General features: G+C 36.3%; 1 protein-coding gene across 1 annotated transcript in view; it reads right to left on the bottom strand.

Annotated features, from left to right (window-relative positions):
- COG6 (component of oligomeric golgi complex 6) overlaps positions 1-22,027 on the bottom strand; it is a 99,679-nt gene that overhangs the window by 3,347 nt on the left and 74,305 nt on the right. The window contains exons 16-18 of the mRNA XM_047723247.1: positions 21,522-21,629; positions 20,145-20,198; positions 17,010-17,089 (exon numbers count right to left, since the gene is read on the bottom strand). Of these exons, the coding sequence (XP_047579203.1) occupies positions 17,010-17,089; positions 20,145-20,198; positions 21,522-21,629 (242 nt within the window). The remainder of the gene's footprint in view (positions 1-17,009; positions 17,090-20,144; positions 20,199-21,521; positions 21,630-22,027) is intronic.

Below are 22,027 nucleotides of genomic sequence, written 5' to 3'. Positions count from 1 at the left end.
CAGATGAGCCTTCGAGATATTTGTGATCTATTACTGATCAATCCTACAATTAACTGAGCATAATAATGAATGCATCAGTATGATGCAAAATTATTTTCCATACATGAAATAGATGAAAAATACTATAAACTAATATTCTAAAAATCTGTTAAGTATACATTTGATGCCCATTTTGCAACTAGTCAAATTATGAATTTTAGACATAGCATTTTTTGTTCTTTACTCAAAGCAGTAAGACAGATTTTGGGGGGAGGGGTATAAAGCATCCATTACTTACACCTCTTATTCTAAGATCTATATTCAATCTAAATGTAGTGTGTTATTTATACTACATAAAGAATACAAAGAGACAAGGCTATTCCCTCCCACAAGAAGTTTAAAATCAGAATATGGTACAATAATAAATGTTAAATATAATTTTAAAAAGTCCACAGTAACTGGTAAATGTAGAAAGGATTGCTGAAACATCTGAATAAATTTTAGATTTTATTCCCAAGTCCCAATGATAAAAAATTTTAAATTTATTGCAGTTTAGTTGTAACCCAGGACGCATTTCTGTTTATAAGCTAAACTAGCTTGCAAATGTTTACAACTCACAATGCAACAGAAAATTCATTATAAATCTGCAATGGAGAAAATCAGAATAAAGCAATACTGCTAAGACATAAATAAATAAAATCAAGCCAATAAGACCAAACAGGAGTTTATAATTTATTTTCAATTTTGGTGTTCGATAGTACAGGGTTTCTCATTCTGTTCCTCAGTTTAGGGAGCTACCAAGATAGGGAAGGGATTAAAAAATGAACACAGTTGTGCAGAACAAAATAAGACATACCAAAGCTCATGGAGAAAAGAAGTCTTTCATGTAGTGGGGTGAATAAAGAAAGGCAAAACGACTGTTCCTCCTGGCCTGTCAGCTAGCTGCTAAAGCCCATCAGGACAGAAAGGCGATGGAAAGAGCAAGAACTGCGACTGATAATGATTTTCCACATTTCTCTACAAATTTAAGAGTTCACTATCACTACCTATCACTACCAAAGCCAGTATAGGTCCACACACTCACATTCAGTAATTTTTTCCTAATGAACTATATATAGTAGAGATCAAATGGAACAGTGAGTGACATCACTGTCAGAAGACCTTGACTCCAGTTGAAGCTCTGCCACTTAATTACTGTTGCCTCGAACAAGTTATTTAACCTTTCTAGGACTAACTTCACTACCATAAGGCAAAATATTGAGACTGGTAATATTTACAGGGTACTTCTAGCTCTTAAATTACTCCATTGGATTGAAAGTGTTTTAATGACCTGCTAATTAAAAAAAAACAACCCTCTATGTGCCTATCTATTTATACACATACATGTGCATACATCACATATACACACATACACACATTTGTATACATACATGTTATTTGGGGGAATTGGGTTCCTTAAATAATGACTTATAGTGAGCATACCAGTTATTTGTATATAAATATTTTTACATTTATATACAAATCTGAGATGTTAAAAGTTTTACTTTCTTGCCATTTTACTATCTCCTCTTCTTTATTTATTGTGCTAATTACTATGCAATTAGTATGTGGCTTTTATCTTAAAAAGTATGTGTGTATCTGTATATCTGTCTGTCTGCCTGCCTGCCTGGTGTCTCGGCCCAAATTATTCACTAGTATCATTTAAGAAATACAGAGTCTCGAATAATGATGAATCATTATAGTGACAAATAATCAATGTTCAAAATGTAAGATTCAGGTATTCTCTAACTACATTTAAAATCACTAACAAATCATGTCAGTCATGTGCTTCTGAAAACCTGGAATGTGCTCATCCATGGATCAACTCGTGTACAGACAGGGATAAAAGCAGTACTGTTTTCTACTGGTCTATGCTGAGCACCGGTGCTAGCATGGGCATCCATCTCAGATCTACACTCTGTATTTTGATCAGTCACGGCCAAGTCCAGAGCTGCTGGATGGAGAGTACTTTTAAAATTATTTTTTTTTTCCATTTGAATTCAATTAATTAACATATCATATATTATTAGTTTCAGAGATAGAGTTCAATGATTTATCAGTTGTATATAACACCCAGTGCTCATTACATCAAGTGCCCTCCTTAATGCATCTAGTTACCCCCTCACTCCATCCAACCCCCTGTCCCAGCAACCTTCAGTTTGTTTCCTAGAGTTAAGTCTCTTATGGTTTGTCTCCCTCTCTGGTTTCCTCTTACCTTTTTTCCCCTCCCTTCCCCTATGCTCTTCTATTTTGTTTCTTAAATGCCACATATGAGTTAAATCATATGATAATTGTCTTTCTCTGATTGACTTTTTTTGCTTAGCACAATACCCTCTAGTTCTATGTACAATATTGCAAATGGTAAATTTTTTTTTTTTTCTGGCCGAGTAATATTCGTGTGGTGTGTGTGTGCGTGTGTGTGTGTGTGTATGTGTACCACATCTTCCTTATCCATTCATCTATTGATGGATATCTGGGCTCTTTCCATAGTCTGGCTACTGAAGACATTGCTTAGAATTATTTCTGGAGGTTAAAATCTAAAGATAGGTACTGTTTTTCACATGACCAAAGAATATGTAAAAAGGCCAGCTGAAAGGGAAAAAAAATTTGAAGTAAGCTATGGTATCTATAAAGTTAGACCATTAACTTTCTTGGTCTCTTTACTACCATGAAATCTCATAAGTAGTAATTTATTAGGTGGTGCTCTATTGGCCTCTGGACAGTTTAATAATAATCATCATAGTGCAAACAGAACTTTTTTAAAAAATAAAAACATGATTCATACAAAGAATGAAAGAATGTCAAAAATTTATAACTCTTTCATAGAAAACATTAAGATATAAAGATAGTTCACAGAACATTTTGAGGAACTGGTCATTTATAGGCATTTGGAAAGGAAGGTTAGAATAGAAACAGGTTAGACACAGAATGAGTTAATGTCCTACGGAACAAAAAAATACACAGGACATTAGGAAGCATGGGGCTTTTAATCAACAATAAGCAGAGCATCAAACTATGAAACATCCCCCCAAGTAATTAAATAATTCTCTAGGGGCCTGTTAACAATGCTTCAGTGTGACAGAGAAAGGACACACTGCTCTCCCAGACCAATTTGCCCTATTTCCAAGTTTCAGAAAGTCTTTCTCACATTTAGAAAGGAGTTTGCTATACCAGTGTATCATGTATCAAGGATAACAGTCATGTAGTTAATTACTGCTGGAAAAAAGAAAAAAGAAATTGAAGGAGGAGAAGATGAGGATGTTATAAAACTGTACAGAAGGGTAATACTTTTCTTATGGATCAGAATACCATGCATTAAGAAATTTGATTTTTCCTGTTACAAACATCACAATGTCCTAAAAATTTAGTATTATAAATCTCAAAAATACTAATAAAGACTAATATATAACTAAATGGAGATATCACCCATTTTAAAACATGTTCACGAAACATTTTAAATAATTATTTAAAGCATTTAGCTGTGATAAGAAATGAACTGCTTACTTACAGAATCAGTGAGCTTGTCAGTAATCAGTACTTTAAGATTTTTGGTTGCCATAACAACATGACACAACTTTCATCATTACCATAAACCCAGCATTTCTAAAAATAGCTTATTTCAACATTCAGGCTCTGTGATCACTAAAATTGAGCTTTATTACAGAACCATAACTAAGAGTGCAATCAAATGCACCACAGAAGAGAAGTCATTAACAATTTAAGCCTGAAAAACTAAAAAGAAAAGATGGTAATATATTTATAAATAATAGATCGGTTAAAGAATTTTGATTTTTCTTTTAACATTAACACAAACATCAAAAACATCACAATGGATCAAGTCAATTTTCCATCTCAGGTCAGTTTTCTGTCACTCACTGTAAAGCATTATCTTAGGGGCACATGGTTGGCTCAGTCAGAAGAACGTGCAACTCCTGGTCTTGGGGTTGTGAGAGTTCAAGCCTCACAATGGGTGTAGAGATTATTTAAAAAAATAAAATCTTCAGGGGTGCCTGGGTGGCTCAGTGGGTTAAAGCCTCTGCCTTTGGCTCAGGTCATGATCTCAGGGTCCTGGGATCGAGCCTGGCATCAGGCTCTCTGCTGGGCGGGGAGCCTGCTTCCCTTCCTCTCTCTCTGCCTGCGTCTCTGCCTGTCAAATAAATAAATAAAACCTTAAAAAAAAAAAAGGCAAGGAGTCAAGATGGCGGAGAAGTAGCAGGCTGAGACTACTTCAGGTAGCGGGAGATCAGCTAGATAGCTTATCTAAAGATTGCAAACACCTACAAATCCAACGGGAGATCGAAGAGAAGAACAGCAACTCTAGAAACAGAAAATCAACCACTTTCTGAAAGGTAGGACTGGCGGAGAAGTAAATCCTAAGCGACTGGAAGATAGACCGTTGGGGGAGGGGCCGGCTCCCGGCGAGCGGCGGAGCAACGGAGCACAAAATCAGGACTTTTAAAAAAGTCTGTTCCGCTGAGGGACATCACTCCAGAGGCTTAACTGGGGTGAAGCCCACGCGGGGTCAACGTGGCCTCAGGTCCCGCAGGGTCACAGAAGGATCGGGGGTGTCTGAGTGTTGCAGAGCTTACAGGTATTAGAACGGGGAAGCCAGCTACAGAGACAGAGCCAAGGAGTGAGCTCTAAGGTCGGGGTTACCTTGAACCGGTCGCAGGCTCGGTCAGCTCGGAGCGCAGCCAGAGGCCAGGGTGGCGGGAGTCATTGGGCGCTGTTCTCTGAGGGCGCACTGAGGAGTGGGGCCCCGGGCTCTCGGCTCCTCCGGGCCGGAGACCAGGAGGCCGCCATCTTCATTCCCGTCCTCCGGACTCTACGGAAAGCGCTCCGGGAACAAAAGCTCCCGAAAGCAAACCCGAGCGGATTACTCAGCCCGACCCCTGGTAAGGGCGGTGCAACTCCGCCTGGGGCAAAGACACTTGAGAATCACTACAACAGGCCCCTCCCCCAGAAGATCAATGGGAAACGCAGCCAGGACCAAGTTCACCTACCAAGGAGTGCAGTTTCAATACCAAGGAGAGCGGCGGAATTCCAGAGGAGGAGAAAGCAAAGCACGGAACTCATGGCTTTCTCCCCATGATTCTTTAGCCTTGCAGTTAATTTAATTTTTTTTTCTTTTTCAATTTTTTTTTCACTTCTTCTAATTTTTTTTAACTTTTACCCTTTTCTTTTTTAACGTTTTTTAACTAGTTTATCTAATATATATATATATATATATTTTTTTTTCCTTTTTATATTTTTTCTTTATTGGTTTTCTTTTTTTTTTTTTTTTTTTTTTTTTTTTTTTTCTTCTTTCTGAACCTCTTTTTATCCCCTTTGTCCTCCCCTCACGATTTGGGATCTCTTCTGATTTGGCTAAAGCAAATTTTCCTGGGGTTGTTGCCACCCTTTTAGTATTTTACTTGCTCCTTCACAAACTCTTATCTGGACAAAATGACAAGGCGGAAAAATTCACAACAAAAAAAAGAACAAGAGGCAGTACCAAAGGCTAGGGACCTAATCAATATAGGCATTGGTAATATGTCAGATAAAGAGTTCAGAATGACGATTCTCAAGGTTCTAGCTGGGCTCGAAAAAGGCATGGAAGATATTAGAGAAACCCTCTCGGGAGATATAAAAGCCCTTTCTGGAGAAATAAAAGAACTAAAATCTAACCAAGTTGAAATCAAAAAAGCTAATAATGAGGTGCAATCAAAAATGGAGGCTCTCACTGCTAGGATAAATGAGGCAGAAGAAAGAATTGGCGATATAGAAGACCAAATGACAGAGAATAAAGAAGCTGAACAAAAGAGGGACAAACAGCTACTGAACCACGAGGGGGGAATTCGAGAGATAAGAGACACCATAAGACGAAACAACATTAGAATAATTGGGATTCCAGAAGAAGAGGAAACAGAGAGGGGAGCAGAAGGTATACCGGAGAGAATTATTGGAGAGAATTTCCCCAATATGGCAAAGGGAACAAGCATCAAAATCCAGGAGGTTCAGAGAACCCCCCTCAAAATCAATAAGAATAGGTCCACACCCCGTCACCTAATCGTAAAATTTACAAGTCTTAGTGACAAAGAGAAAATCCTGAAAGCAGCCCAGGAAAAGAAGTCTGTAACGTACAATGGTAAAAATATTAGATTGGCAGCAGACTTATCCACAGAGACCTGGCAGGCCAGAAAGAGCTGGCATGATATATTCAGAGTACTAAATGAGAAAAACATGCAGCCAAGAATACTATATCCAGCTAGGCTATCATTGAAAATAGAAGGAGAGATTAAAAGCTTCCAGGACAAACAAAAACTGAAAGAATTTGCAAATACCAAACCAGCTCTACAGGAAATATTGAAAGGGGTCCTCTAAGCAAAGAGAGACCCTAAAAGTAGTAGATCAGAAAGAAACAGAGACAATATACAATAATAGTCACCTTACAGGCAATACAATGGCACTAAATTCATATCTCTCAATACTTACCCTGAATGTGAATGGGCTAAATGCCCCAATCAAAAGACACCGGGTATCAGAATGGATAAAAAAACAAAACCCATCTATATGTTGCCTACAAGAAACTCATCTTACACCCGAAGACACCTCCAGGTTGAAAGTGAGGGGGTGGAAAAGAATTTACCATGCTAATGGACATCAGAAGAAAGCAGGAGTGGCAATCCTTATAGCAGATCAATTAGATTTTAAGCCAAAGACTATAATAAGAGATCAGGAAGGACACTATATCATACTCAAAGGAACTGTCCGACAAGAAGATCTAACAATTTTAAATATCTATGCCCCTAACGTGGGAGCAGCCAACTATATAAACCAATTAATAACAAAATCAAAGAAACACATCGACAATAATGCAATAATAGAAGGGGATTTTAACACTCCCCTCACTGAAATGGACAGATCATCCAAGCAAAAGATCAACAAGGAAATCAAGGCCTTAAATGACACACTGGACCAGATGGACATCACAGGTATATTCAGAACATTTCATCCCAAAGCAACAGAATACACATTCTTCTCTAGTGCACATGGAACAGTCTCCAAAATAGATCACATTCTTGGTCCTAAATCAGGTCTCAACCGGTATCAAAAGATTGGGATCATTCCCTGCATGTTTTCAGACCACAATGCTCTGAAGCTAGAACTCAATCACAAGAAGAATTTTGGAAAGAACCCAAATACATGGAGACTAAACAGCATCCTTCTAAAGAATGAATGGGTCAACCAGGAAATTAAAGAAGAATTGAAAAAATTCATGGAAACAAATGATAATGAAAACACAACGGTTCAAAATCTGTGGGACACAACAAAGGCAGTCCTGAGAGGAAAATATATAGCGGTACAAGCCTTTCTCAAGAAACAAGAAAGGTCTCAGGTACACAACCTAACCCTACACCTAAAAGAGCTGGAGAAAGAACAAGAAAGCCTAAACCCAGCAGGAGAAGAGAAATCATAAAGATCAGAGCAGAAATCAATGAAATAGAAACCAAAAAAACAATAGAACAAATCAACGAAACTAGGAGCTGGTTCTTTGAAAGAATTAATAAGATCGATAAACCCCTGGCCAGACTTATCAAAAAGAAAAGAGAAAGGACCCAAATAAATAAAATCATGAATGAAAGAGGAGAGATCACAACGAACACCAAAGAAATACAGACAATTATAAGAACATACTATGAGCAACTCTACGCCAACAAATTTGACAACCTGGAAGAAATGGATGCATTCCTAGAGACATATAAACTACCACAACTGAACCAGGAAGAAATTGAAAGCCTGAACAGACCTATAACCAGTAAGGAGATTGAAAAAGTCATCAAAAATCTCCAAACAAAAGCCCAGGGCCAGATGGCTTCCCAGGGGAATTCTACCAAACATTTAAAGAAGAACTAATTCCTATTCTCCTGAAACTGTTCCAAAAAATAGAAATGGAAGGAAAACTTCCAAACTCATTTTTATGAGGCCAGCATCACCTCGATCCCAAAACCAGACAAGGATCCCATCAAAAAAGAGAACTACAGACCAATATCCTTGATGAACACAGATGCAAAAATTCTCGCCAAAATACTAGCCAATAGGATTCAACAGTACGTTAAAAGGATTATTCACCACGACCAAGTGGGATTTATTCCAGGGCTGCAAGGTGGGTTCAACATCCACAAATCAATCAATGTGATACAACACATTAATAAAAGAAAGAACAAGAACCATATGATACTCTCCATAGATGCTGAAAAAGCATTTGACAAAGTACAGCATCCCTTCCTGATCAAAACTCTTCAAAGTGTAGGGATAGACGGCACATACCTCAATATTGTCAAAGCCATCTATGAAAAACCCACCGCAAATATCATTCTCAATGGAGAAAAACTGAAAGCTTTTCCGCTAAGGTCAGGAACATGGCAGGGATGTCCGTTATCACCACAGCTATTCAACATAGTACTAGAAGTCCTAGCCTCAGCAATCAGACAACAAAAGGAAATTAAAGGCATCCAAATCGGCAAAGAAGAAGTCAAACTATCACTCTTTGCAGATGATATGATACTATATGTGGAAAACCCAAAAGACTCCACTCCAAAACTGCTAGAACTTGTACAGGAATTCAGTAAAGTGTCAGGATATAAAATCAATGCACAGAAATCAGTTGCATTTCTCTACACCAACAACAAGACAGAAGAAAGAGAAATTAAGGAGTCCATCCCATTTACAGTTGCACCCAAAACTATAAGATACCTAGGAATAAACCTAACCAAAGAGACTAAGAATCTATACACAGAAAACTAAAAAGTACTCGTGAAAGAAATTGAGGAAGACACAAAGAAATGGAAAAATGTTCCATGCTCCTGGATTGGAAGAATAAATATTGTGAAAATGTCTATGCTACCTAAAGCAATCTACACATTTAATGCAATTCCTATCAAAGTACCATCCATTTTTTTCAAAGAAATGGAACAAATAATCCTAAAATTTATATGGAACCAGAAAAGACCTCGAATAGCCAAAGGAATATTGAAAAAGAAAGCCAAAGTTGGTGGCATCACAATTCCGGACTTCAAGCTCTATTACAAAGCTGTCATCATCAAGACAGCATGGTACTGGCACAAAAACAGACACATAGATCAATGGAACAGAATAGAGAGCCCCGGGGCGCCTGGGTGGCTCAGTGGGTTAAGCCTCTGCCTTCAGCTCGGGTCATGATTCCAGGGTCCTGGGATCGAGCCCCCTCATCAGGCTCCCTGCTCAGCGAGGAGCCTGCTTCCTCCTCTCTCTCTCTGCCTGCCTCTCTGCCTACTGTGATCTCTCTCTGTCAAATAAATAAATTAAAAAAAAAAAAAAAAAAAGAATAGAAAGCCCAGAAATAGACCCTCAACTCTATGGTCAACTCATCTTCGACAAAGCAGGAAAGAATGCCCAATGGAAAAAAGACAGCTTCTTCAATAAATGGTGTTGGGAAAATTGGACAGCCACATGCAGAAAAATGAATTTGGATCATTTCCTTACACCACACACGAAAATAGACTCAAAATGGATGAAGGATCTCAATGTGAGAAAGGAATCCATCAAAATCCTCGAGGAGAACACAGGCAGCAACCTCTTCGACCTCAGCCGCAGCAACATCTTCCTAGGAACATCGCCAAAGGCAAGGGAAGCAAGGGCAAAAATGAACTTTTGGGATTTTATCAAGATCAAAAGCTTTTGCACAGCAAAGGAAACAGTGAACAAAACCAAAAGACAACTGACAGAATGGGAGAAGATATTTGCAAATGACATATCAGATAAAGGGCTAGTGTCCAAAATCTATAAAGAACTTAGCAAACTCAACACCCAAAGAACAAATCATCCAATCAAGAAATGGGCAGAGGACATGAACAGACATTTCTGCAAAGAAGACATCCAGATGGCCAACAGACACATGAAAAAGTGCTCCATATCACTCGGCATCAGGGAAATACAAATCAAAACCACCATGAGATATCACCTCACACCAGTCAGAATGGCTAAAATTAACAAGTCAGGAAATGACAGATGCTGGCGAGGATGCGGAGAAAGGGGAACCCTCCAACACTCTTGGTGGGAATGCAAGCTGGTGCAACCACTCTGGAAAACAGCATGGAGGTTCCTCAAAATGTTGAAAATAGAACTACCCTATGACCCTGCAATTGCACTGCTGGGTATTTACCCTAAAGATACAAACGTAGTGATCCGAAGGGGCACATGCACCCGAATGTTTATAGCAGCAATGTCTACAATAGCCAAACTATGGAAAGAACCTAGATGTCCATCTACAGACGAATGGATAAAGAAGATGTGGTATATATACACAATGGAATACTATGCAGCCATCCAAAGAAATGAAATCTTGCCATTTGCGACGACGTGGATGGAACTAGAGGGTATCATGCTTAGCGAAATAAGTCAATCGGAGAAAGACAACTATCATATGATCTCCCTGATATGAGGGAGAGGAGATGCAACATGGGGGTTAAGGGGGTAGGAGAAGAGTAAATGAAACAAGATGGGATTGGGAGGGAGACAAACCATAAGTGACTCTTAATCTCACAAAACAAACTGAGGGTTGATGGGGGGAGGGGGGTTGGGAGGGGGGGGTGGGATTATGGACATTGGGGAGGGTATGTGCTATGGTGAGTGCTGTGAAGTGTGTAAACCTGGTGATTCACAGACCTGTACCCCTGGGGATAAAAATATATTATATGTTTATAAAAAATAAAATTAAAAAAAAAAAACTAAAATAGAGTTTAGTTGCTTGGCCAGACTCAAAATTACCATACAAAATTTAGTATGTTTCCTATATACCAGCAATATCTAATTAGAACAGGTAATGGAAAATAAAAGATCTTCTCATAATTGTCGCAATTATTTCCTAGGAATAAACATGATAATAGAGGAGATTATATGAGGAAATTACAAAACTGTATTGAAAATTCTATAAAATCTGAATAAATAAGCATCCCATGTTCACAGATGGAAATATTCACTAGTGGATTATATTTGTTTTTAGTTCCTTTTTGCTCATTCTTACATTAGCTTGGTGAGTGTTTCAAATGCAATCGAAAAGAACGTTACCTTCTATAGTTGTGTGTGGAATTCTATATCCTTTTTTTTTTTTTTTTTTTTTGCTTAAATGGCTCTGTGGCCCCTTATTTATTTATTTATTTCTTTATTTATTTTTAATCATTTTTTAAATTTATTTTCAGCATAACATTATTCATTGTTTTTTGTACCACATCCAGTGCTCCATGCAATCCATGCCCTCTCTAATACCTACCACCTGGTTCCCCCAACCTCCTACCCCCCACCTCTTCAAACCCTTCAGATTGTTTTTCAGAGTCCATAGTCTCTCATTGTTCACCTCCCCTTCCAATTTCCCCCTATTCTATATCCTTCTATTAGGTTGAGCTGATTAGTGGCATCGTTCAGTTCTTCTACACCATGCTCGGTTTTTGTCTACTTTTTCTACCAACTACTAAGATAGCAGTGTTGAAATATCTACTTAACAATTGTCAGTGGATCTATTCTTCCTCCATTCTTTGAGCTTATACTGCTTGGTTTTTGAAGCTCTGCTATTAGTTGCACATATCTAAGGTAATTATATCTTCTTCATAAACTGATTCTATTATTATTATAAAATGTACCTCATCTTTGGTATCTGTCCTGCAGTCTAATTTTTCTGATATTAATATAGTTACTTTAGCTTTATTCTGATTAGTATTTGCATGGTGTATCTGTTACTATCCTTTTAAAGTATTTGTATCCTTACATATAAAGTGGATTTCTTACAGATAGCAGACAGTTGGGCCATGCTGCTTCATCTAATCTAAGAAGCTCTGCCTTTTATCTGGAGTGTGTGTCTTTTACATTTAATACAGTTATTTATAAGGTTGAATTGAAGTCTGTCATCCTGCTATTTTTTTTTAATATTTGTCCCATCTGTTCTTTTTCCTTTTCTGCTTTGTTTTGATATGATTGTTTTTTAGCATTCTATCTTATCCACGGACATGTTAGATGATTTTTGTCCAAGAGCTGGCTGCAAGGTTCACAATGTACCTTCAAAAATATTATATAATAACCTTATAACATCATAAATGTACATTTCTACTTTCCTCCCACTCCATCTTTTGTGCATTTGTTGTCATAAATTTTATTTCTATGTGTTAAAATCCCAAAATTCACTGCATTTTTGTTTTAAATGGTCAACTATCTTTTACACTTAGTATTTCCTGTGCTCATTATTTCTCTGTGAGTTTTCTTCTGGTATTCTTTTCCTTCAGCTTGAAGGATTTCTTTTATCCTTTCTTACAGTGCAGTATACTAGCGATAAATCCTCTCTGCTTTTTTTACCTCAAAATTTATTTATTGCTCTTTCAGTTTGAAAGGTATTTTTGATGAATACACCATCAAAGTAGATATTTAAAGATGATATTCTATTGTCTTCTGGTTTGTGCTATCTATAACAAGAAGTCAGTAATATGCCTATCATTATTCCCTGCAAATAATATGTCTTTTTCTCTCTGGCTACTTTCATGATTTTTCTTTTTATCGCTGGTTTTCAGTAATTGGATTATGGTGTACCTAGGTATGGTCTTCTCTGTTGGGTTATTTAACTTCTTGGGTCTGTGGGTTCATGTTTTCTATCACATTTGGAAAAAGCTGTTTTAGTTCTTCAAATTTTTTCTGACTCAATTTCACTATGACACTCCAGTTATACCTACTTGAGATTGCCTAATATTATCTCACAATTCACTAAGACTCTCCAACTTTTTCTAGTATTTAATTTTTTTCTATCTGTGCTTCAGTTTGGATGGTTTCTACTACACTCTTTCAGGCTGACCTTTCTCTGTAGGTGTCCAACTGACAGTTATGCCTACTCTGTTAATTTTTCATTTTAGATAGGATACTTTTTGGGTATAGAATTCTCATTTTGTTAAACTCCTTATTTTTTCCTCTCAGTATAATAACGTTTTCCTTTAGGTCCCTGAACACACTGTAAACAGCCGTCTAGAAGACTTTACCTGCTAGTTCTATAAATTGTCTTTTGTCAGTCTGTTCTTTACTGATAGATTTTTTTTTTCTAGTTTTGGTTCATATTTTCCTACTACTTCACCTAAGTAATTTTTTATTGCATTATAAATGCTACACTGTTGCTTGTATTTGTTGTCATCCTTAAGGGCGCTAAGTTTTGTTCTGGAAGGCACTTAATTTAGTTAAAGATCAGCATGATCTTTTAGAGTTTGTTTTTGAGCTTCTTTGAGTCTAAAGTAGTCTTTACTGTAGGACTACAAAAACCCTGCTTTTAAGGCTTGGACTTTTCTGAAGTCCGTAAAGCATTGTGCAAGCTCCAGTTACTTTTCAGCTCACAGGCTTCCAGTAGCTATTCTTTCCCTAGCAGTCCTATTTTACCCCCAAACATACTTTATTTTTGTTGATACAGGTACTGCTGATGGTTAATATGGGTGGTTTAAAAAGAGGCAGTTAAGAAAAGAGGAAAAAGAAAAATTATTCTGTCTACCTCTTTAAAAAAATTTCCTTTAAAGGCATCATTTCTTAATCATTACATTATTTTCCTAGTATATATAATAGAGGAAGATTCCTGAACAAGAGTTCTCAAATCATATCCAATTTCTACTATGCTCACTTTAGGAAGCATCTATAATTTTCTTTATTTCTTAAACTCCTCATATACATAATTCTGAATCATCAAGAAAAGCTGTTGAGAACAACTTATGTATTTTTAACTGTGGTTTCTGTAATCCAATCTCTGTATTTACACCACCGAAAGGTGAATATTGGAGTTTGGCACTGAAAAAAGAACACATCCTTCTAATTCAACCCAAGGAAGAAAGTAAGGAAGAATTCCTTAAAACTATTTTCTTTCCCTTTTCTTCATTTTCTACACAACTTTGCTTCCTGGCTACTTAAATTTATTCAATAGTTTATTTCAAGGCTGAGGCATTTAATCAAAATCTCTCTTGAAAAGCAGTCAAACTCTAAGACAAAGAGAAGGGAGACAACAAGAGTGATAGGTGTCCCAAAGGTACAGCAGCAATAGTAAAGTGCAGGAGAGCAGAATATTAACAAAATTTTAAAACGATTAAAAAAGAGCATTTTACATTTGAAAGATCTACTTCAAAGAAACAACAGACATTTTAAATAAAATATGAACAGAAAAGAAATTGGTGACATAAAAACCTGAAATAAATTTTGGTTAAAAGTGAATTATCATTTTGAAAAGGTTCAAATTTAACTGAATAAAAGTTCTGTCCTATTGTCTCAAATGCTTCAGAAATAAGATCAAATAAATACTGTGCCTATACAGTAGCAGAAATAAGGATAAAAGTTAATTTTGAAAATAAGAAAAAGCCATCAATCAAAGAAAGGAGGAAAAGCAGTTAGAAAGTCTGCTTTCATGGTGAATCTAATTTCATTGTGTAAAATGTCCTATTTTCAAAGCAGCCCTGATTTTTAAAGTAAGTAGCCAAATTGATAAATTTTTTTTCTTCTGAAAATGTATTCACAGGTTACACTTTAATTTTAGAATACTTTGCAAATAACATCTTAGAAATTTTCTGAATGAAAAAAGTGTTAGTTATAGGTAGTAACCAATTTCTCTTAGTTGTCCTATTATTACTTACATGCATTTCTCAATTCTTAAATGTCACTATATTAGAATTTGTAACGGGATGTTAGGTACATACTATAAAAACAAAATACTAATTAAAAATTTAGATTTTAAGACAATATTCCAAAATCTCTGTTCATTTGGCTGTTAACAAAATTTATATTATTATTGTTAATCAATAAAACAATAAAAGTAAATGGAAAACTGAAATCCTGCAGTAATAGAAGACAAAAATCTGATTTGAAATATCATTTAAGCTTTAGAGAATCTGAGGAGTCCTCACAGATAAAGAATTCAGATACAGTCATAGAAAGTGCTTAATCCCATTGCTAGTTCTATAACTTTAAACTATTATTTAAAGTTTACGAAAGGGGGATAAAAATCTATTGAGAGTTATTCCTGAATTTAAGGACATACGTTTTTAAAATTTTGATGAATGCTGTCAAATTACCCTCTAAAAGGATTGTACTAATTTATATTCTCATCAACAGCGTATGAAATAATCTCCATTTTCCCAGATCCTTCCCATTAACACATAACAAACTTTTTATTGTCAGTAATCTAATAGGCAGAAATTCTCAATGCTGTTTAATTTGCATTTTTGATTACTAATATGTTCTCATATATTTACTCGCTATTTGCATTTCTTCTGTGAACTGTCCAAACATACAGTGCCTGTTTTTCTGTTTTGTCCTGATTTGCGGGATTTTGTTCTATATTAAGGATAATGTGTCAAGGATAACTTGTGTGTTACGTAACTTGCAAATATTGTTCCACATTACTGTTTGTATTTTAACTTAGTTTATATTGTTGCTTTTTGTGGAAAAAAAAATCAAAAACTTCAAGTGTTTTATAGCCAAATCTGTCCATTTTCTCCTTTATTTCATCTGGGCTACATGCCATCCTTTATAAAACACATTAAAATTTCCCCTCAACTGGCATATTATGAAAAGAATAACGGTATGTTTCAAATTTATTGATGCCCCAAACAACTCAATACTCAAATACTAAGACTGAAACGTGTGGTTAAATCTAAAGGACCTATAGGTATTCACTTAAAAAAAAAATTCAAGAAACACACACAATTTGAGCCATGGCATAATGGAGTTCCTTTTATAGTCTCTCAGGTCTTTAGAATTCCAGCTATGTAGGGGCACCTGGTTGGTTCAGTGGGTTAAGCCTCCAGCTCAGGTCATGATCTTCGGGTCCTGGGATCTAGCTCCGCATCGGGTTCTCTGCTCAGCAAGCAGCCTGCTTCCCCCCTCTCTCTGCCTGCCTCTCTGCTTACTTGTGATCTCTCTCTGTCAAATAAATAAATAAAATCTTTAAAAAAAAAAAAGAATTCCAGTTATGTAGATAGTATAAGATCTTTATACTATAAAGGATAATAAAATATGAAATAAAAATTAAAATCATTCACTCTAACTACACCTAATATGGGAAAATTCCCTAACTCTATGCCTGAGAAAAAAATGGTCCATCCCATTTCCAGCCAATTCTACTTGAGACCAGATTTTTCTGCATGTTGAGCCAAAAGCTGCCTCCTTGCTTTATTTACTGCTATAGACCTACTCTCTAGAACAATAGAAAACAAATGTACCACCCACCACGCTGTACCACAGCATCCTTGCAGATAATTGAAATATGTTCTTCAAGTTTGATTCTTTCCTTACTTTTTAATATAAATACCTGTTTGCATGTCTAACTGATCCAACAGACTATAATCTCCATGCAGACAGGGCAAATGTCTTTTGAATCTTAGTCCTTGCCTGTTATATAGGAAGCATTTAATACACAACTGGGTGTCAATTTGTCAGTATCTTCCTTATAATCAAGAAAGTCAGACAATATCAATTGTTTCTTCTAACTGTAACATTCTAAGATTTTAATGTATAGTTCTTTGTCTCAAACACATTCCTGATAAATACATGATACTGAACAATTAAAAATATATCTCCAGATCCAAAATAATCTATAAAGTAGTTCATCTGCACTGCACAATTAATATATTATTCATCTTCCATAACATTTTAAATGTCATTCTGACATCTTTGTTAATACAAGGGAATTTTGTATTATGGTTATACACATGCAATTATATTCACATTCATTTTATAAACCATTCACTGAATAGAGATTTTGGAGCTGTATACATGCAAGCAATAAGTATGAACAGGGTCAGGTCAGCTCTTTAGGGGTGCTCAGACATAAAACAAGGTTGGTTACTATAGATCTTCAATGGTAAATCTACTATTCAACGTAAATTTTTTCTAAGAAATGTGCTTGGTATTTTTAAAAATATATGAATCTTTACCAACTAGTTGAAACAAACAAAAAAAAAAATACTTACTTCACTGTGGCACTTAGGAGAAAGTTCAGCTGTGGCATCAGCAAGCTGTCTGGGGCTGACAGGTAACGATCAAACTGAACCTACATGAAGTAGAGAAAGAGCAAAACATAAAGGGCATATATCTGCTAGTAGACATCTCAAACAATCATCACTTCTAAGGGTTAAAACTTAGCAAACATACCATGGTACAAATAAGGAGTTCTTTGTGATCAAAACGAGTTACTGCTTTAACATTCGAACTAAAATTCCTTAACAGTATCAACTTCTTAATGTAGTTAGTATCAGCAATATTTACTTTTAAAATTCTGAATCCAAGTCACTTGTCTTAATCTCCTTCACTAAACTTTTAAATAATAGTATTAACAAGAAAAGTCATCAAAGTAGAAGTCTACCTTACTTTCTTAAATCCACTGTATTTGTTAATTGTTAATTTACCCAATCATTCAACTAATATTTATTGAGTACCTATTATCAGGAAGGTACTATATTAGGTAAAGTGTAAATAATGGTGAGCAAAAGAGGACAGTCCCTAGCTTCAAAGACCTTATGATCTACTGAGAAAGATCATAAATAATAATGGAAATAAATATAAAATTACAAATTGTGTTATGGATGCTATGAAGGAAAACACCAAAGCCCTTATAAAAAGTATAAATCAGGAGGATGGACCTAGTTTCTGCGTTTGGCAAAAGAATCTGAGGAAAGGGGGCACCTGGGTGGCTCAGTGGGTTAAAACCTCTGCCTTCGGCTCAGGTCATGATCCCAGGGTCCTGGGAGCGAGCCCCGCATCGGGCTCTCTGCTCAGCAGGGAGCCCGCTTCCTCCCTCTCTCTCTGCCTGCCTCTCTGCCTACTTGTGATCTCTGTCTGTCAAATAAATAAATAAAAATATTTAAAAAAAATCTGAGGAAAGGATATTTGAAGTGAGATCTTAAGAGATGAACAGAGATTAAGTAAGAGTGTGTGTGTAGTGGGGGGTCAGGGGGATAGAATGGATGTGACAGCATGGATGAAGGCTTGAGGTGAGAAAGAGAATGGCTAACAGAGATCAGTTCATGTAGGTCTTCTACTATTCTTTAAAGGATTTTAATTCTTACTGGCAAAAGCATTTAGGAAACCATTGAAGGGGGGGAATAATCTGATTTAAGTTTTAAGAAGTTATGTCTGGCTACAGCAAGAAGGGAAGGTCATAATGGTAGATGCAAGGACACCAAGACTTCTTAGACTACAAGGACGCATCTTAGACTACAAGGACAATAACACGGTAGACAGAAGAGGAGATATTTGACAGAACTAGACGTAAAATTATCAGCATTTGGTTAGTGACAAGATGCAGGGGCTGACTCCCAGATCTGGATCTGTATAATTAAACTCACAGCATTATCATAATTCATAACTGTCTACTTTTCACATTTATTTAGTTGTGTAACAGCTATAGCACTTACTAGATCACATCTATTTTCATCCCAATTCTTAGCATGATGCCTAGGAAATAGCAGATAACATATGAAATGATAATGGACAGATGCTCTTACCACTTTCTGAGTTGAGAAATTTGGAAGAGGACCTGGGGGTGGGGGACAGGAGAGACTTAGAAGAGTTCAAGTCTAGGATATGCTGAACTCAACGTGCCCTGAAGCATTCAAGTGACAGCTACAGACAGTTATATATAAAAAAAGATGGACCACCCACAAAACAAGATTATTTAGAGGGATTCTTTAGAGAGACAGATATTCAACTTTATTGCTATTAAAGTTTAAGACCAAGCACAAAATAATTTGTAATGGGGTTTAAATATAGTTTGTGGTTTTACATTATGGACTAGATATATGTTGGTGGGGGAGAGAGAGAAGGGGAGGAAAACAAATTTATTGAGTACTATGGTTACTGATCCTTTGTATAGACTTAGGTCATTTTGGAGGTGGGGGAGGCGGAATACCTTGAAGTGGGATACTGGGTGGTATGATGAGTGTATATTTAACTTTCTAAGAAACTTATCTTTTTAAATTAATCTAAAATTTATTCATTTTCATTTATTTTTAAACTTTTTAGGATAAAATCTTCATATTTTTAAAATTTTTGCTGTGATGTTTGACGAACAGAAATTATAACTATTACTTCTATGTGTGTGTGTGTATATATATATATGTGATCTTTTATTATGACATAATGTTCCTTATTTATCTTATTTAGTGTTTTTAAAATCTACTTTATGTAATATTAATACTGTTGGCTCTGTACTCTTTGTGGGCTCATGCCTTTCATTTAATTTAGCTCTGTAAGATGATAGGTAACAAAGCCTTGGCATTAAAAGTCATCCAGGAGAACTATGTGCTGAAGTCAAGCCATCATGGTAGTGAGCATATGTGAGTATTTAAATACTTAGGATGGGATAGGCAGTACAGTAGTTGAGAGTGTCAACACTAGGTTGAACGGGGTTGAATAGGTTGTTCAGAGGATTAGAGTTCACACATGAAAAACACTAGCATACTCAATAAAAAACTATGCTAAAGACACCATTGTTATCACTGCTACTTGTGTATTACTTAAAGCTTCCAAACAAGATCACCCGACGTTGGCTGAACGAATGTCATCCAACGGTGGGTATACCTGCATGCCAAGTATATATATAAGATGTGGAAACATGCTCATGCAGACGTGCAGGCAAGGTCTTCACTTGAAAAGAAGGAAATAAGGTAGAGGTTCGAGGAATCTCACACTCAAGAGTAACATGGTATTTTAAGACTGGAATCCAATTTCAGCTACCATCTCAGGAAGAAATCAAGAACTATAAGCCAAAGATGACTAACAGTGAGAAGTCTTCAATGATATACAGCCTAACTTCTTTGCATCTGTCATTCCTGTTTCTCTATTATGTTAGAAATAAAACTCTGAAAACGAAGAAAACCCAAACAGGAATGATGGGGTATTAGGGTAGAGTAGAATATTACCACAAATGTATGTCTTGGTCAGACCTTAGTTAAAGGAAACATGTGTACAATCATTATTATTGCACCCAATAAGAATGCAATATATCAAGAGATAAAATTACCATCCAGGACAAAATTATCACACAGGAAAAAATTAATAATGTTTTATGAGGAAACCTACATTGAAATGCTTTACTATTCACTTACCATTGCAGCCTTCAGTGCCACAGAATCTAGGTTGGGCAAATTAGCTAAAGAGCCCTAAAAAAAACAAAACAAAACAGCAAAAATAAGATGTAAAAAAAAAAGGTGCTATAGCTTCAGTTCAATTATGAAATACAGTCTATTAATAGATACCCCAAATTTGGAAATTCATCCCCTTTCCAAAGAACTCAAGTGTCACCTCTTCAACCTCAACTAGAGCAGGGACTATGACTTGATCATCTTTGTGAAACTAGCATGAAGGCACACCATCATATTTGTTGGAGGGAGTGACAAGCACAAGTTTATTAACAATGGGAACACCAGTATATTTCAGATTTACACATAAGCAAGGCAAAAACGCAAGGAAGCACTTAGAAAACGTCAGTAAATCATGGAGGCTTGAAGTTGCACTCTGACAATTTTCAGTAGTATACAACAGCAGCAGAATTGATTTCTCTTTGATAGAAATTTGCTTGCTGCTTTATCAGAATAAAAAATTTGGAACTGGTAATTTTTGAGAGTTTCATTTAGAAGTTCCTGGACTGTAAAATATTCTTCATGTTAATGCCATTTAAATGAGTTCTCTGCTTTTTAAAGAAAGATCCTTACTTAGCTTTCTCAGGTTCCCCCACTCCCTTCTCTACTTCCACTGGAGTCCTAGAACTTTACAAGATCTTATGCTGGCCTCAAAGTATTTACCTTTCCAAAATAATAGACCGAGATTCGCCAAGTTAGAAAGGGGATGACTACATTTACACAGTAACCTATGCATTCAATTAACTGATAGTGATATAGGAAGTTAGAAAATTAACCAGTATGAATATCCTTTATACATTTTATTACTAAGCTTTTTCCCATATTTTTAACCAAAATTACCATGGTAAAAAGGAAAGTTAATATTTGGGGGCACTCTGCTACATCTCAGGTAGTCATCTAGGAATTGTACTGTATTTTCTCACTTTATTTTCAGAACCCTGTAATAGAAATACTATTATTATCCTAATTCCATAGATGAAAGACACAGAGATAAGTCACTTTCCCAGTTTATTTATTTATTTATTTATTTTTAAAGATTTTTTTTTTTTTTTTTTTTGACAGAGAGAGATCACAAGTAGGCAGAGAGGCAGGCAGAGAGAGAGGAAGGGAAGCAGGCTCCCTGCTGAGCAGAGAGTCTGATGTGGGACTCGATCCCAGGACCCCGAGATCATGACCTGAGCCGAAGGCAGCGGCTTAACCCACTGAGCCACCCAGGCGCCCACTTTCCCAGTTTAAAACAAAGCAAACTATTAAGTGGCAGAGCTAAGATTCAAGCTACAGTTCAGCTCTAGAACCCATGCTCTAAATGGGCATTTCTCCAGTTAGGAACACCCACGGGCTTACCTGTTCAGGCTTATGTTGCTGTATGGTGTTATAGATAGAACTCAAGCCTGCTCTAGTTAAAACATAAGAAGCTTGCTCATTTATAAGTGTGTCCAAATGTGCTTCAATCTAAAATAAAACACAACAGAAAGAAAATACTTTAAAAGGGGAATAAGACTGATGAGAGTAGAAGTAGACCACCGTGGAGTCAGCTCTTCATCAGGGACCTGCTCCTTGCAGTGCCTGTGAGGCCAGACCATGAGCCACATGGGCTGCTTCTGTGACAAAGCGTTTCCTTCCCCAAAGAGGAAGTCCTCCTACAAAAGGGAGAGAAAGTCTCACTTTAAAAATAACTGAAGAGGACTCTAGGAATAGTCACTAATCAAAAAATCTGACTTGTTTGTCAGTTCTTTTAAAAGATGGCACTAAGCAAAACACAAACAAAAAACAATAAACAGTAAAAAATAACAACAGTGTAAAATAAAATATTTAGAAAGACTTCTGGGAAGATGAAAGCCTGATATTCC

The sequence above is a fragment of the Lutra lutra genome, chromosome 3 (assembly GCF_902655055.1).
Source record: "Lutra lutra chromosome 3, mLutLut1.2, whole genome shotgun sequence".
Classification (NCBI taxonomy): Eukaryota; Metazoa; Chordata; class Mammalia; order Carnivora; family Mustelidae; genus Lutra; species Lutra lutra.
The sequence above is the reverse complement of the archived record's forward strand: the minus strand, read 5'-3'. Positions and strand labels throughout refer to the sequence as shown.